Source organism: Pteronotus mesoamericanus, unplaced genomic scaffold (assembly GCF_021234165.1).
Source record: "Pteronotus mesoamericanus isolate MK-2021 breed Mesoamerican mustached bat unplaced genomic scaffold, CSHL_Meso_final scaffold_651, whole genome shotgun sequence".
Lineage (NCBI taxonomy): Eukaryota > Metazoa > Chordata > Mammalia > Chiroptera > Mormoopidae > Pteronotus > Pteronotus mesoamericanus.
In genome coordinates this window covers 37,461,952-37,475,167 of record NW_026555325.1, presented here as the reverse complement: position 1 = coordinate 37,475,167, position 13,216 = coordinate 37,461,952, and the positions used below count along the sequence as shown (strand labels likewise).

Genomic DNA, 13,216 nt, shown 5'->3' with positions numbered 1-13,216 from the left:
CGCTCCTGCCACCCCTGCCTAATAATTCTGGAGTTGAAATTGCAGGAGTCACAATCATGATTTGGCGTGTCAGCCATAGAACCTTCCCAACATTCATGGACTCTAGTAGATTGAGAACAGTTAGATAAATAGATGGATAAAGAATGTGTGTGTGTGTGTGTGTGTGTACATGCACATATATATAAATTAACAAAAATATTCCTGATTAAAATATACACTGGAATGGTGATTTCTTACTTTACAAATAAAAAGTGTCTTGCAGATAAATCACAAATCAGAAAGATTTTCAATGTAGTGATGGGTGACTTGGTAACTAATCTTTAGAATTATTTTTGAGGGTAATGTTAGCAGTTCTGTTCGAATGATGCTTTTGTAGAGACTGTTATTTTTCTGAGTGGAACATATGTCAAGAGAACAGGATAAAAGCCTAATAAAAACATACCAGATTATAAATGAGATTTTCCAGTAAGTTGCTTTTCACTAGCCGAGATATTTGCCATTGTCCTTGAAAACTAAGGTTCCCAGTGATCTGCTTGAGAAGGTAATGGTGTAGTTCCTCATGACAGAGGACTCTGAATCCATGGAGTATTATATAATTCTATGGATGTTCAAATGTTCGTTTTACCAATCCCATGTTTTTAAAAGTGATGTTTTAACATATTCACATATGCTTATGCTGTTGACTCAGTATAGTTTACGCACACATACACATATAGATGCTAAAAAGCTGTGTGGGAAAATTCATTATTTAAAAACACAGTGAATTTCACATCATTGTTTTGTAATGATTATCACTAAGGAGGAGGTCAGAAATAAGCTGCCTGGAGCCACGGACCCTAAGCTGACCCGGGCCATCTGCAGCTCTTGTTTGGAGCACCCCCTTGTTGACGATGGAAAGACTCCTGTCTGCTGCCTGCCGGAGCGCTCGGCACTTGTACAGCAGCCTGTGATGCCATGGCATCTCCTGACGGTGTCCAGCCACTGCTCTCTGTAGTCTCACAACACGCAATGCTATCTGGCCCTAAGGCTCATGCTACACACTCTTTACAAAGATGATGTCAGAGGCCAGAACTGGACCTGGAATCCACCTAGATCTTCCCAGAACTGCCCTGGGACCCTGGGCCACTCAAGCTCCTCTTCCTCACCTATGCAATGACAGAAACTTACAATTGGAAACTTACTTTTGCCCCACCCTATATACTCCAGCAGCCTATAATTACAATGAAAACTCAAACATAGAAAGTAATCATTTTATAATCCAGAAATTTTACATATATGTAATATATATAAAAATACATGTAGTGAGAAAGAGAAAGACAGAGACAGAGAGACAGAGAAAAAGAAACAGAGGCAGACGTAGAAAACACACAAATTCACAAAGAGATGTGTACAAGAGTGTTCATAGCAGCATTGTATATAATAGCAAAAAAAACAAACAAACCTGGAAATAATCTAAGTTTTCATCATCAAGAAATGGATAAACAGGATGTACTGATATTTGGAATACCACACAGTGGTGACAATGAATGGCCCAGAACTATACACAGCAACATGAATGAATCTCATTAACACTGAGCAAGGAAAAGCAACTTGCCAAAGAATATATACACTACAGTGATATCTTTTATAAAGTTTTAAAACTTGCATAGCAACATTATGCATAATATACCTAGTAAAATTATAAGGCTCTATATAAACATAATTAATGCAAAATTTAGAAAATGGTCATCGTGTGATGGGCAGGAGGACGCAGAAGCAGGAGCGCAGAGACACGCAGTGGCCTCCACGGGACAGATAAAGGGTGGGAGCGGGGGAATAGATAGATTCTCTATGTCCATTGTGTAATTTTATACCTTTTAAAATATATTAAATATACTGTTACGTGAGCTTTGCATATCATCACTTCAAAAATCCTTTTGCAGCCTTATGAAAATGATCAACTCCATCTCCATCTTTTAAGACATTAATTTTCTGAACACTTTAAAAAATTTAAATGCACTTTGGTTTAATGTGAAAGTATCTATTGGCATTTATTGGCCAAATATATTACCACACGTGTGAGGTACATGATTCCACCAGTGACTGGACTTTCCCCAAGTTTATCTTGATAAAACTGTGGTGTGCAGAAAGTCTCGTATTACCTTCTGAGGTCATAGCCAAACCTTAGGACTCCAGAATAAATAGAGCCTATTAAGGAACTGCAGGGTTTTGTCAGTGGGGAAAAGTAGGTGGCATTGTGTCCTACGAAAAAGCTCCTTCCCGCCTCTTCTATCCACCATCCCCTCAGGAGAGTGGATATTCTCTTTTTTCCTGGTACAATAATACCTAGCTTTGCTACAATGCAATGAGAAGCCTACAGACTGATTTGGGGGTCAGTTGATTTAAGACTTTCACACCAGCAACTCTATCTACTGAACTTTCCATCATTGGGGAATTTGTTCTTATGTGTTCTTTGGTTGGCATATCATAGATTTGTATTTTTTAAAAATTTATTTTCTGCACTGAGTTAGCCACCTAGGTAACATGTCACTCTGTATCAAAAGGGTTGTGTCTCATATACCTCACATTCGCTCAGCAGGTATGACAACAGTCAGTGGAAGACAGTAGTGCTCTTAAATTTCCCACAACTTGTTGCATTGTCCACTCGGTTCAAGTTAGAATCTAATCTTCAACAGTCTGACAGGACTTTTCTTGAATAGATTTTATGTTGTTTTCTTATCTCAATCTCTCCAGATATCCATTGTGAAGACCCCAGAGCCAGTTAAAATCTAGGTGAAACCAGTGACTGGTTATTTTTTTTAAATGAATCATCTTACGAGATCATTTTTTCATTCATTCATCAATTCAACAAATCTTCATTAGCCACCTGCATGTCAGGCACTCTTGTAGGCCCTGGGGATCAGGAGTGAACAAAAATGGGCCAGGCCCTTGTCCTTGTGGAGCTAGCATTGCGGGGCTTTTTTCATAGGATTTAAATGACACCCAGGGACCTATGGTGACAGGGAGGATGACTGACAAGCTCTGTTCAGAAAGCCTTCCATGATCTTCTGTGATTTCCCAAAATGAGCTAGGCACCTTCCTCTGTGCTTCCAGGACACGGGGACACGTCTGAGCTGCTTGGGGCAGCTGTTATTCCAACAGGCTATGTTTGCATTCCGGCTCTGCCACTCACCAGCTGAAAAACACTGGGCCATGAACTCAACCCTTCTGAGCTTAGTAACTAGTTAATGCTCACTGAGCACCTACTGTGTGCCAGGTACTCTGTGAAGTGTTTTACATGAATGATTTCATTTAATCTTTCCACTAACCCTAAAAATGTAGATCCTGTTAATATTACTCTTTACTCATAAGAAAACTGAAGACATGACTCAAGGTTAAATAACCTACCCAAAGTCAGTAATATGGGTAGTAAATGACAGAACCCAGCAAGTCTGCCTGGAGCATAGTGAGAACCCAATAAATATGAGCCTCATCAGGGCAGGGATTCATGGAAGGCAAGTGAGGTGAGTTGTGCAAGTCTACTGTCAGATCCTGTCTTTATTTAAATTTTTGACATTTTGTTCATGGATTTTTTGTGTGTGTTTATGTTGATTTTTTTTCAATATTATTGGTCTTGATTACTGAGTTTAGGGCACCCACTTAAATTTTGTGCCCAATGCAAGAGCTTTCTTCACCTCACTCTAGTCCCAGTATCATTAGTATCACCATTAGTATCACGCTTGAAGGGGCATTACCTATGTACCTGTTGATTGTCCCAGTGGAACTTGGAGATGTTTAAAGGTCACTCGCATCCATGTCTTGTGTCCATAAAGACTAGCAAAGAGTTGGTACAGAGTAGGTGTTTAATAAACACTTGTTGAACCAAACTTTTTGCTTCCACAATTACTCAAAAAAAGAATAATATCCATTCAGGGAGAAGAGAGAAATAGATGACATCTTCAATCTCCATGCAGTCCCATCAGCCCATTCTATATTATTATTGGTAGTAAGACTATTAATAGCATTTGCATATTAACCATGGACATCAGATATGGAGTATCTACCAGTGCTAACACTTAAGGTACCTCATCTCAGATGCTCACCACAAAGCTGGAGGCCGAGGCTCAGCAATGTGGAGCCGCTTGCCCAGGGCCACTCAACTAGTAAGGACAGTCAGCATGAAGCCCAGGTCAGTGTGAGTACAGACCTGGGTTCTTTGCATTCCACCACTTCCCTTTCTACTTCAGTGCACAGTCATGGTGGTGATGTGAACAAGGCATGAGTGTGGTCACAAAGGAGGGAGTGGGCAATTTAGAACAACTGTAAACTTATAAGAAGAATGATATATACACACCTGCACACCAAAGAAGGGGGGAATTGTGGGCCCCTTCTGTGTAACTGTGCCATGCCATGTCTGTCCATTGCCGTGAGGTTGTTGTAGAGATGATCCCGTACTGTGGTATGACCTTGACCTGTATCCACTTGAAGGAATGGGCCCAAGATCTGTCTTTGTGTCTCAAGTAAGGAAGTGAGCCACTTTATTTTCCTTCCCTTATCTTTCGGGTAATTTGAGTAGCCAGTCTGTCCAGGTATCAAGAAGTCCATGCAGTTGGTCAGCTGACAATGGGCACCCTGACTGGAAACAGGGGAGGCAACGGCACTCAGCATCTTGTCTTTTGTTCCCTAAACTAAGCATTAAGTGTGTAAGAGTCTACTCAGATTTCCACCATAAATGATGTGGCAGCAATTTCCAAAGTGTATTCCTTAAAAGACAGTACTGTGGAATTCTGTGGTTAAGTAAGCTTAAGTAGGCTCTTCTATTTCTAAGAGACTTCAGAGGGCTAATGTGGGTAGTGACTATCCAAGAAAGATATATTACAGGCAATATTTCTCAAACCCTCTTGGCGAGGGGGTACTTTATATGGAGTACCTCCTAAGACTAGTATTTTGTGGGATGTACTTTGGAATACGGTATGTCAGGACCCTTTAAATCGTCTCTCCTTAGGATGTGCCAAGAAGGTGAAATCATGGGAAATAATCCTTAAAATTTTAAAACAGTAATTTTTTTTTGCTTTTTCACTATAAAGATTAAAAAAGTCATATAACTGGATTAAAGTTTTGAAAATAGAACTAAACCACCCTTATTTTCGCAACTTCAGAATTTTCCCCCTTGTTTTTTATGTATCTATACACCTCCAAATGAGCATGCATACGTGAGTATGTATTCAGCACTTAATATGTGCAGGCACTATGCTAAATGCCTTGCATATGTCATCTCATGTAGTCCTCACATAATCCTGTGAGCTAGCAAGTCTAATCCCCACGTTAGAGGTTGGGAAATTGAGGTGCAGAGGGGTTAAGTGACTTCTCAAAGTTGCACAGCAAGTAGGTGATCCACTGTTTAAACACAGTTATTTTTGACTCCATAGTTTATGTGTTTAAACACTGAAATGCTGAAATAGTTACCGTCTTACCAAGAAAAAGTATTTGTCCTGAATTTATTACCAGGGAGTTGATCTTCTCTTGGATGACCACACAGCTCAGTTCTACGTTGAATGATAAAAAGAACGTTCCAAAATTGTCCCCGCCTTTTATTTGTCCTTGCCCTTCTTTGACTTCCAGGGCCATGGAGGCTTTTAGCGAGTAATCGTACGTGCAGGGCCGCATCGCTTTCTGTTTTATGGCTCGATAACCCTCTCTCTTGTAAATACATTCAGAAATGACCGTCACTTTTTCTGGAAGCCTCAACATTTTTTAAAAAGTGATTTATTTTGATAGTGCTTTAGCCTCATGATTTCAAATATTAAGTTACTTGGTTCAGGTGGTCTTATATTTTCCCATAAATGTGTTTATGTCGCCCCGCAGAGTGGGAAATTTCATTCCAGGTTTGTTGTGTTTTTTTTTTTTTCTTTCTTGATTTGATTTTGTGCAGGAGAAGAACCGAATTCTTTGAACTTGTCAGCAAGGGAGAATATGATTGGAACCTCAAAAACCATCGTGATATATTTCGGTAAGAAAAAGCCCTTGTTTGTGTTTCTTCATGTTTTAAGATTTAGCTTTGCTTTTCTGACAGTGTGAAGAGCACACAAGTGATTTGTAAAGCAACAAACGTTAGCTTACATTCAAACAGCCAGAGATTAGTTGGTTAAAGATAAAGAATGTCTTTTGTATCCTGATGTGTTATAATTTTGCCTTCTCTCCAAAAGGTGCATTCAAAATTAGAAAATAATACTCAAATTGGTTCAGTTTCAACGAGCCCTGACTTGCCTCTTTTTCCAGAGAAGGCGGGCGTTAAACTCGGTGGGGAGAAGGGGCGGGAGGGGCAGGGGGTGCGGGGGCGGGGTGGTGTTAAACCTCAGAAAACAAAGTTACGCAAAATAAAGGAAAGCCGAGAGTTAATTTTTGTTTTTCTATCGAGACAACGTGTATTGTACAATAGACAGAAAACCAACCGGTACCGTTTTGGTGGTGGAAATAAGGAATCTGTTCTAGACTTTTCAACGGACTTCTCCCAGGTTGTTTAGAAAAGGCAGCCACAAACCATCATTTCTTTGTGGCGCCTGTGAACCACCCGATGGCAGCCACTCCCAGCGGCTGAGGCACCATTTGCCGTTGTTGGACGCCGGCCTTCCACTGTCCCCATTATCACCCATCCTCAGACCTTTTGGTCTCTTATTCCTGTTCCAAACCTATTAAGTACTCCTCAGAAAGCCGACGCGGCCGGGACTGTGGGTTCCCCGTGGCTGCTCCACGGCCCGGGCACCGCCAGCGCCCTCCGAGGGGCGCCCGGCACGGCGCGGCCGCTCCCAGCCGCTCCCAGCCCAGCTCCGCGAAGCCTCCGCCCCCGCACCGCGGCGCTCTGCCTGCGCCCGCCCCTGCGGCCGGCGCTCTTCCCGGCCTCTCGGCCCAGGGCCTCACTTTCCTCCCCTCTCCGCGATTCTCTCTCTCTCTCTCTCTCTCTCTCTCTCTCTCTCTCTCTGATGGCTTCACAGATCTTTTTCAATTTCCTTTTTTGAGGACGAGGGGGAAGTGCCGAGCACCTGCATTTCTGTCCTCATTCCATTCCCTTCCCCTCCCCCACCCCAACCCCGACCTTGCCGTATCAGTTTTACTGTCTTGACTGGCATTTTCAAAATATGTTTGTTTGTTAGTTTTCATTATGACTTTTCTAAAAATATCCTTCCATCTCCGCCAGAACAGTCATCCCTGAACTCTACCTTCTTCTCATGGCCCAATCTTAGTTCTCTCCTTTTCTTCAGCTCCACGCTTTGCTCACACACCTCTTCATTCCTTGTGAGGCAATTTCTTTCTTTTTAAGTAACCTTTAATTCTGCAAATAATTACAGGCATATAGTTTTTCCGTAACGAATTAAAACATTACGTATTAACCTCCAGTTCTCCTTTGAGCTTCACTCCCAGTTCCCATACTTCTACATAGCTGTGCTCTGTTAGCAGTTAGTTGTATCTTTCCAGACCATTTCCAAAGCACGTACATACATGTGTACCCATAGGAAAAAGACTACCTAGTGTGAATTGTCTGTTTTAACATAAATGATATATTTACAAAATGATCTGAAATTGCTTGTTCATTCAACTCTATGCCTTGGAATTCTTTTCATGTGCATACTTCATCATCTTTTATTGCTACAAGTAGTATTCCAAAACAGAGACTTAGCACAGGGCAATTTTGTCTATGAAATATGATTTCTGCTCCTTTGGAAAGTCATCGCTCACCTCCCAAAAATCTAATTCTGCAGACCCTTTCTCTTCGGCTCCCTTGACTTTTTCACAAACTCCTAATCTCATTGGCTTTTCCTCTCCTTAAAACTCTCTCCTGCCTTGGATTCTGAAAAGCCATGATCCTCTGGATTTTCCACATTCTTTCTGACTTTTTCTCTTTGTCCTTTCTCGGGTTCCCATCCCCCCTACTCCCTGACTGCCTGCCAAGGACTTGGGTTTAGTCATCGTCTGTTCCTGAGCGTCTTCCTGGGTTCAGCTGCCATCTCTTCCCAAATGACTCCCACTCCCCCGTTTTCTTGGGCCTGGACCCTTCTGAGCACAGCTCCTACGATGCCAGTGCTTGTTCCCCGTTTCCACCTGGATGTTTTCTGGCAGAGGTGTTCAAACGTTTTTGGCAGGAACCGTGTATGTTAAAAAAAAAACAATCTTACCTGGAAGCACAGTATGTAAAATAGCGGTGCCCCTGGAGCTGTCCGTGCCCCTGGTCTGCCCGCTCTCCCCATTTCATGGGTAGACTCTGACATGTGCACCAAGGGGGGGCGGGGCTGGGGATAACTGTCTTAGAGCATTTTAAAATAGTAACGAAACCAACTTAAAGTTGGTCTGCTTTTTATCGTCACCATGTGCCTTCAACCTAAACAGCAGTCAATGATGAGATACTCTTCCCCAAGAAAAACCTTTTTTTGTTACAAGTTGTTAACAGTTGCTGAAGTTATTGTTGAGTATCAAAATAATTTATATGATTCCTGGCTGGTGTGGCTCAGTGGATTGAGTGCTGGCCTGCAAACCAAAGGGTCACCAGTTCAATTCCCGGTCAGGGCACATTTCTGGGTTGCAGGCCAGGTCCCCAGTAGGTGGGGCATGAGAGGCAACCACACATTGATGTTTCTCTCCCTCTCTTTCTCCCTCCCTCCCTCTCTCTCTAAAAATAAATAAAATCTTTTCAAAAATTAAAAAATTAATTTATATGAGGTGGGGATTCATTGACAAGAAAAATAGTTTATATGAAAGCTTCAAATTAGCACATTACTACTTACCTGTGAATTGTTTGTATATCATACGTGTAAGTTAATTCCAAGAAAACACAGCTATACACTCAGCCCCTGGTACAGGTGCACACACTTTCAAAGGTGGGTCCCTGTTGGTTTGGAACCTTCTGCACTGGCTCCTAGGGTCATTTGTGTCTCCAGCCTTAGGGAACATCACGTTCCTGCTTCTAAACAGTATATTCGGAATAAACAGTGATAGCACAGTGATGGTAAGGATGAAAGAATATAACTAACTTGAGTACTTTAATTCTATCATTTTATATAATAATTTAGGGTTTTTAAAATTTGTGTTTATAGTTTAAATCAGGAAAACAATGCAAACTGCCAGGTGGAATATTTTTGGTCAGTGCAAAATTCAGTTCATACATGATGTCTTTTACTGAATTTGAATATATCTTTTAAAGTGTATTCCTTTTAGGTTGCTGGTTGTTTTAAAACTAGAGAACAAATCAGGAAAGGTTCTTATTGAACTGCTTTTGGCATCTCGAGGAGAGGTGTGATAAAAACGATCTGCCGTGAGGGCCAGGTGCGTAGGTGCAGCGCCGTCCCTCGCCTGCCCCGGGGGACAGAGAGCCGTGCCCCGCTCATTGCTGGCCTTTCGTCCAGCCCATGGCACTGAGCAGGCTGACACCACTTAATTGAGAACTGGAGTAGAGCTATGCGGACCTCACGACTAACGCAGTTGGTACAAACTACCCATCCCCCTTCTCCCCGTCTCTATTTCTGGGAAAGGCCTTTCACTTCTTGCAGAAGCTCGATCTAAAAAATAAGGTGAAACTGCTCATTTGCCTCCTTCAGTTCTTCCTGTGGTATCTCCCCCACTATCTACGCCTTTCCATTCTCCTGCCCTTCTTTGTTGTAGGCCCTTATCAATTCATGCTCGCCAACTGGTTTCCCTGCTTCCATTCTCTCCTTTGGGAAACTGTTTCCATACCTACCTCCTAAAGTTCTCTCCTCAAAGTTCTACCCAGGTGGCTCCTGAGCCCTCAACCTTAGTTGACTCCCCACTTCCAATCAGATAAAGGTTTCAGACACCATACCATCTTTACAGATAACAATTCTAGCTTTGATACTTTTTAGCTGTGCAACCTCAGGCAAGTTACCTAACTTTTTTGATCAAGGAATGCAAAACACTCTTTGCCTTGTGAAATAGAAATAATAATAGTATTCCTGCTCAATAAATGGTAGCTATTAGAATTAGCACCACTAAAGCACCTAGCAGATACTGCAAACATTTATTGATTACCTTATTAATGGTGATATGAATATGAATTTGAGAAGTAAGCTTCAAATTATCAAGCAGAAGAAACCTGAGTAATTATCCAAGTTATGGTGCAAATCGGCAAACTTAGGTTATTTCCTGTCCAGGAGAGAGACTGCTGCAAAGCCCAATGCATTGCCTACAGTCTTGTCTCCGTCTGGTACTAGCAGAACCTAAAATGAGAAGCATCCGAGTTGTAGCAAGAGGGGTTCCGGTAGCTCCGTAATAAGCTCAGAATCCTGAATCCTTTAGTTGTTTTGGGAAAGTGACTCAACCCCTCCGTGTTTGCATTTAGCTCTCTGTAAAACAGGACTCAGAGCGCCCACCTCCGAAAGTTGTGATGAGGATTCATTTAGCTGGGAGTTAGTTGGTAAAGCACCTAGCACAGAGGCAGGCAAACTGTGAGCTGCAGAAGTGCTTGTTACAGAGGGCCAAATGGGAAGAATAGACTGATGAGTCTCTGCCACTGCTGGTGTGCCTGACTGTGCTCTGAATGGCCCATTGTTTTCTGCCTTGTTCCCTGGAGGGGTTTCTTGGAGAAGTTACACCAGCCCCCGGCCATCTAGGCTCTGCCATCTGGGAAGCAGACATGTTTCCACGGCACTGGAATCCGGCCGGGTATGCAATGTTAACACCTGACATCAGGTCAGCCCTCTGACCCTGAACAACACACCCTTTCTTCCAAGAGGAGTGAGCCAACATGTGGTATCCCAGTTCAGACCCGCCATTACTTTTCATCACCTACTGCTGCTTTTAGTACAAAGAAAGCAGATTTTGGACATTTTGGACAAAGAGTGTGTCCTATTTTTCCCCTTCCCACCACATCAAATTATAAGCACAAGAGCTCTCCACAATTCGAATTGTTCCCCATGTTTCTTTATCCACAGGTCAGTGTGAATTCTAGTTAAACCCAATAGAAATCTGCCCCTCAAAAAATCTGATTCGGATCTTTCCTCTACTTTGTTACTTGCTCAAATTCATGAGAGTTGTAGCGAATACATTTCTTCGTAATTCTTATACAGTGTGGCTGTAGTCAGGTAGTAAACCGGACAGAAACAGTGTGACTCTCGCCCATAAATCTCAGCTGCACAGAGGAGAGGAAAAGGGGTTTCCGTTGTGGCGTGGGCCTCGCCTCTGTGGTGTCAGTTTTCTTCCTTCCCATCAATCAGTGATAAGCTGGTAATTAGATTCATCATCTATGTATACAGTATTACATACCGATTCCCTTGCTGATAGTTAAAAATATAAAGCATTGTCCGTTACAAGTTATTTTAGGCAGAGTGTGCTTAGCTCAGGTACAGAGAAAGTCCTGCTTTGCTTTCCTCCATCTGCTGCAGACAAAACAGAAGGGCCACCGAGGGTGCGTGCCCGCTTTGTCTTCCTCAGCCTCATGGCCACAGGATGGAGGTGCTGCGCACAGGAGCCACAAACAGTGCTTCCCTTGTTGAGGAAAAGAAACTGGGAGCTTGCCTCCACCCCATTTTACTTATTTATGTATCTAGGATGGGTTTGTTTAGGAATGCAACAAAAGATTATTCAGGCTGTTTTGTTTGGTTCTGTTTTTCAGATCAATGTTAATGACAGCCTGCGACCTTGGAGCCGTGACCAAACCGTGGGAGATCTCAAGACAGGCAAGTGGTGATTAATGGCAGCGCTCAGCAGAGGAGGGCCTGGGGGGTGGGGGGACACGATATTCCCAGAGCCCCGACTACCAGACTCCGAAACCCTAGTCAATTTGCATCAGTATTAACATGGTGTAAAAACTAGCAGGAGGCTTAGGCTCCACGTAGTTTATTGCCCAGTCTTTCTTTATGGTGCTTCCACAGACTAATATTTCTGACTCTGGAAAAAAAATTTTTTTAACACACTAAATCCAAATAACACTTCAATTTGACCATTTCTTATGGCAAGAGTTTCAAAAGTAGTGTTTTTGAATAGGTAATCATGTTGAGCATAAGGTTCAGTTTTTCACACCTGAAAAAAAAAACAAGGAGTAAACAGAAATTCTGTTTTTCTTTTTTAAGACTATTTAGAGATCAGATGGCTCTTTGGTCAAAGTGTTCAGTACCAAAATTAATTTGTACCCCCAAATCATACCTTTTCCATCTGGTTTCACTGCCAAAACTGTAAGTTCTAAAGACTAGTTTTCAAGCCGTTGTAAGTTTTATGAGGCACCTACTGTGTGAATGATGGGATCTAAAATAGTGACTTGATACCTTAAGGCTTGACATTTTAGGGAAATAAGATACATTCATATAATAATGCATAATATTTATTGATTGAATAAGTAACATATTAAATGACTGATACATATATATTATCTCATTTAAATCTGCAAAACCCTCTTTGAGGTAAGTGTAGTTACTGTAATATGCTGAATAATGGCAACCCAAATATATCAGATCCCAATTCCTGAAGCCTGTAAACGGCACCTTAAAAGGAATAATGGTCTTTGCAGATGTGATCAAGTTAAGGATCATTGGTGTCATTATCATTATCGCCATCATTATCCTGGATTTCCCAGGTGGGCTCTAAATCCAATCTTAGGTGTCCTTATAATAGAGAGGCACAGGGAGATTATGCATTTAGAAGAGGAGAGGGCGACGTGAAGACCAGACAAAGTTTGGAGTGATGCAGCTGCAAACAAAGGGATGCTGGTAGCCGTCTGCAAGTGAAAGAGGCGAAGAACAGACTCTTCCCCAGAGCCTCCCAAGGGAGGGTGGCCCTGCCAACACCTCGATTTCTGTCCAGTGACCTGATGTTGAACCTCTGGCCTCCAGAACTTGGAGAGTATAAATTCCTATTGTTTTAAGACACCAAATGTGTGGTAATTAACGGCAGCCCCAGGAAACTAATACAGTGATTATTCCTATTTCACCAAGGGGGAAAATGAGGCTTAGTGAGTGGTAGAGCTATGTACTGAAGTCCTAGTACAGCAGGCTCCAAAGCCTTCATTCTCCACAGTGGTTTATGCTTTCTTACACAGGATGCATCAATCGGCCGTTTTATATGATGCGTGGCAGCAGGGCAGGCACCGTTCCCGCTAAACCCCAAATCTCAGTGGCTTAAACCAGCAAGTCACTCCTGAACATGTGCATCCAGGGTGGGCTGGCCTTTCTTGTTGTCATTCTGCACTGAGGTTGAAGGGGCGGCCACCTTCTGGGTCACTGCAGCAGATGCCATGGTG

The 13,216-nt window shown here is 42.4% G+C and overlaps 1 protein-coding gene across 2 annotated transcripts in view; it reads left to right on the top strand.

Moving 5' to 3' along the window:
* Positions 1 to 13,216, top strand: part of PDE11A (phosphodiesterase 11A) — a 330,569-nt gene that overhangs the window by 277,902 nt on the left and 39,451 nt on the right. For both annotated transcript variants that reach the window (XM_054562350.1, XM_054562348.1), the window contains 2 exons: positions 5,912 to 5,989; positions 11,597 to 11,660. In XM_054562350.1, coding sequence (XP_054418325.1) covers positions 5,912 to 5,989; positions 11,597 to 11,660 — 142 coding nt within the window. The remainder of the gene's footprint in view (positions 1 to 5,911; positions 5,990 to 11,596; positions 11,661 to 13,216) is intronic.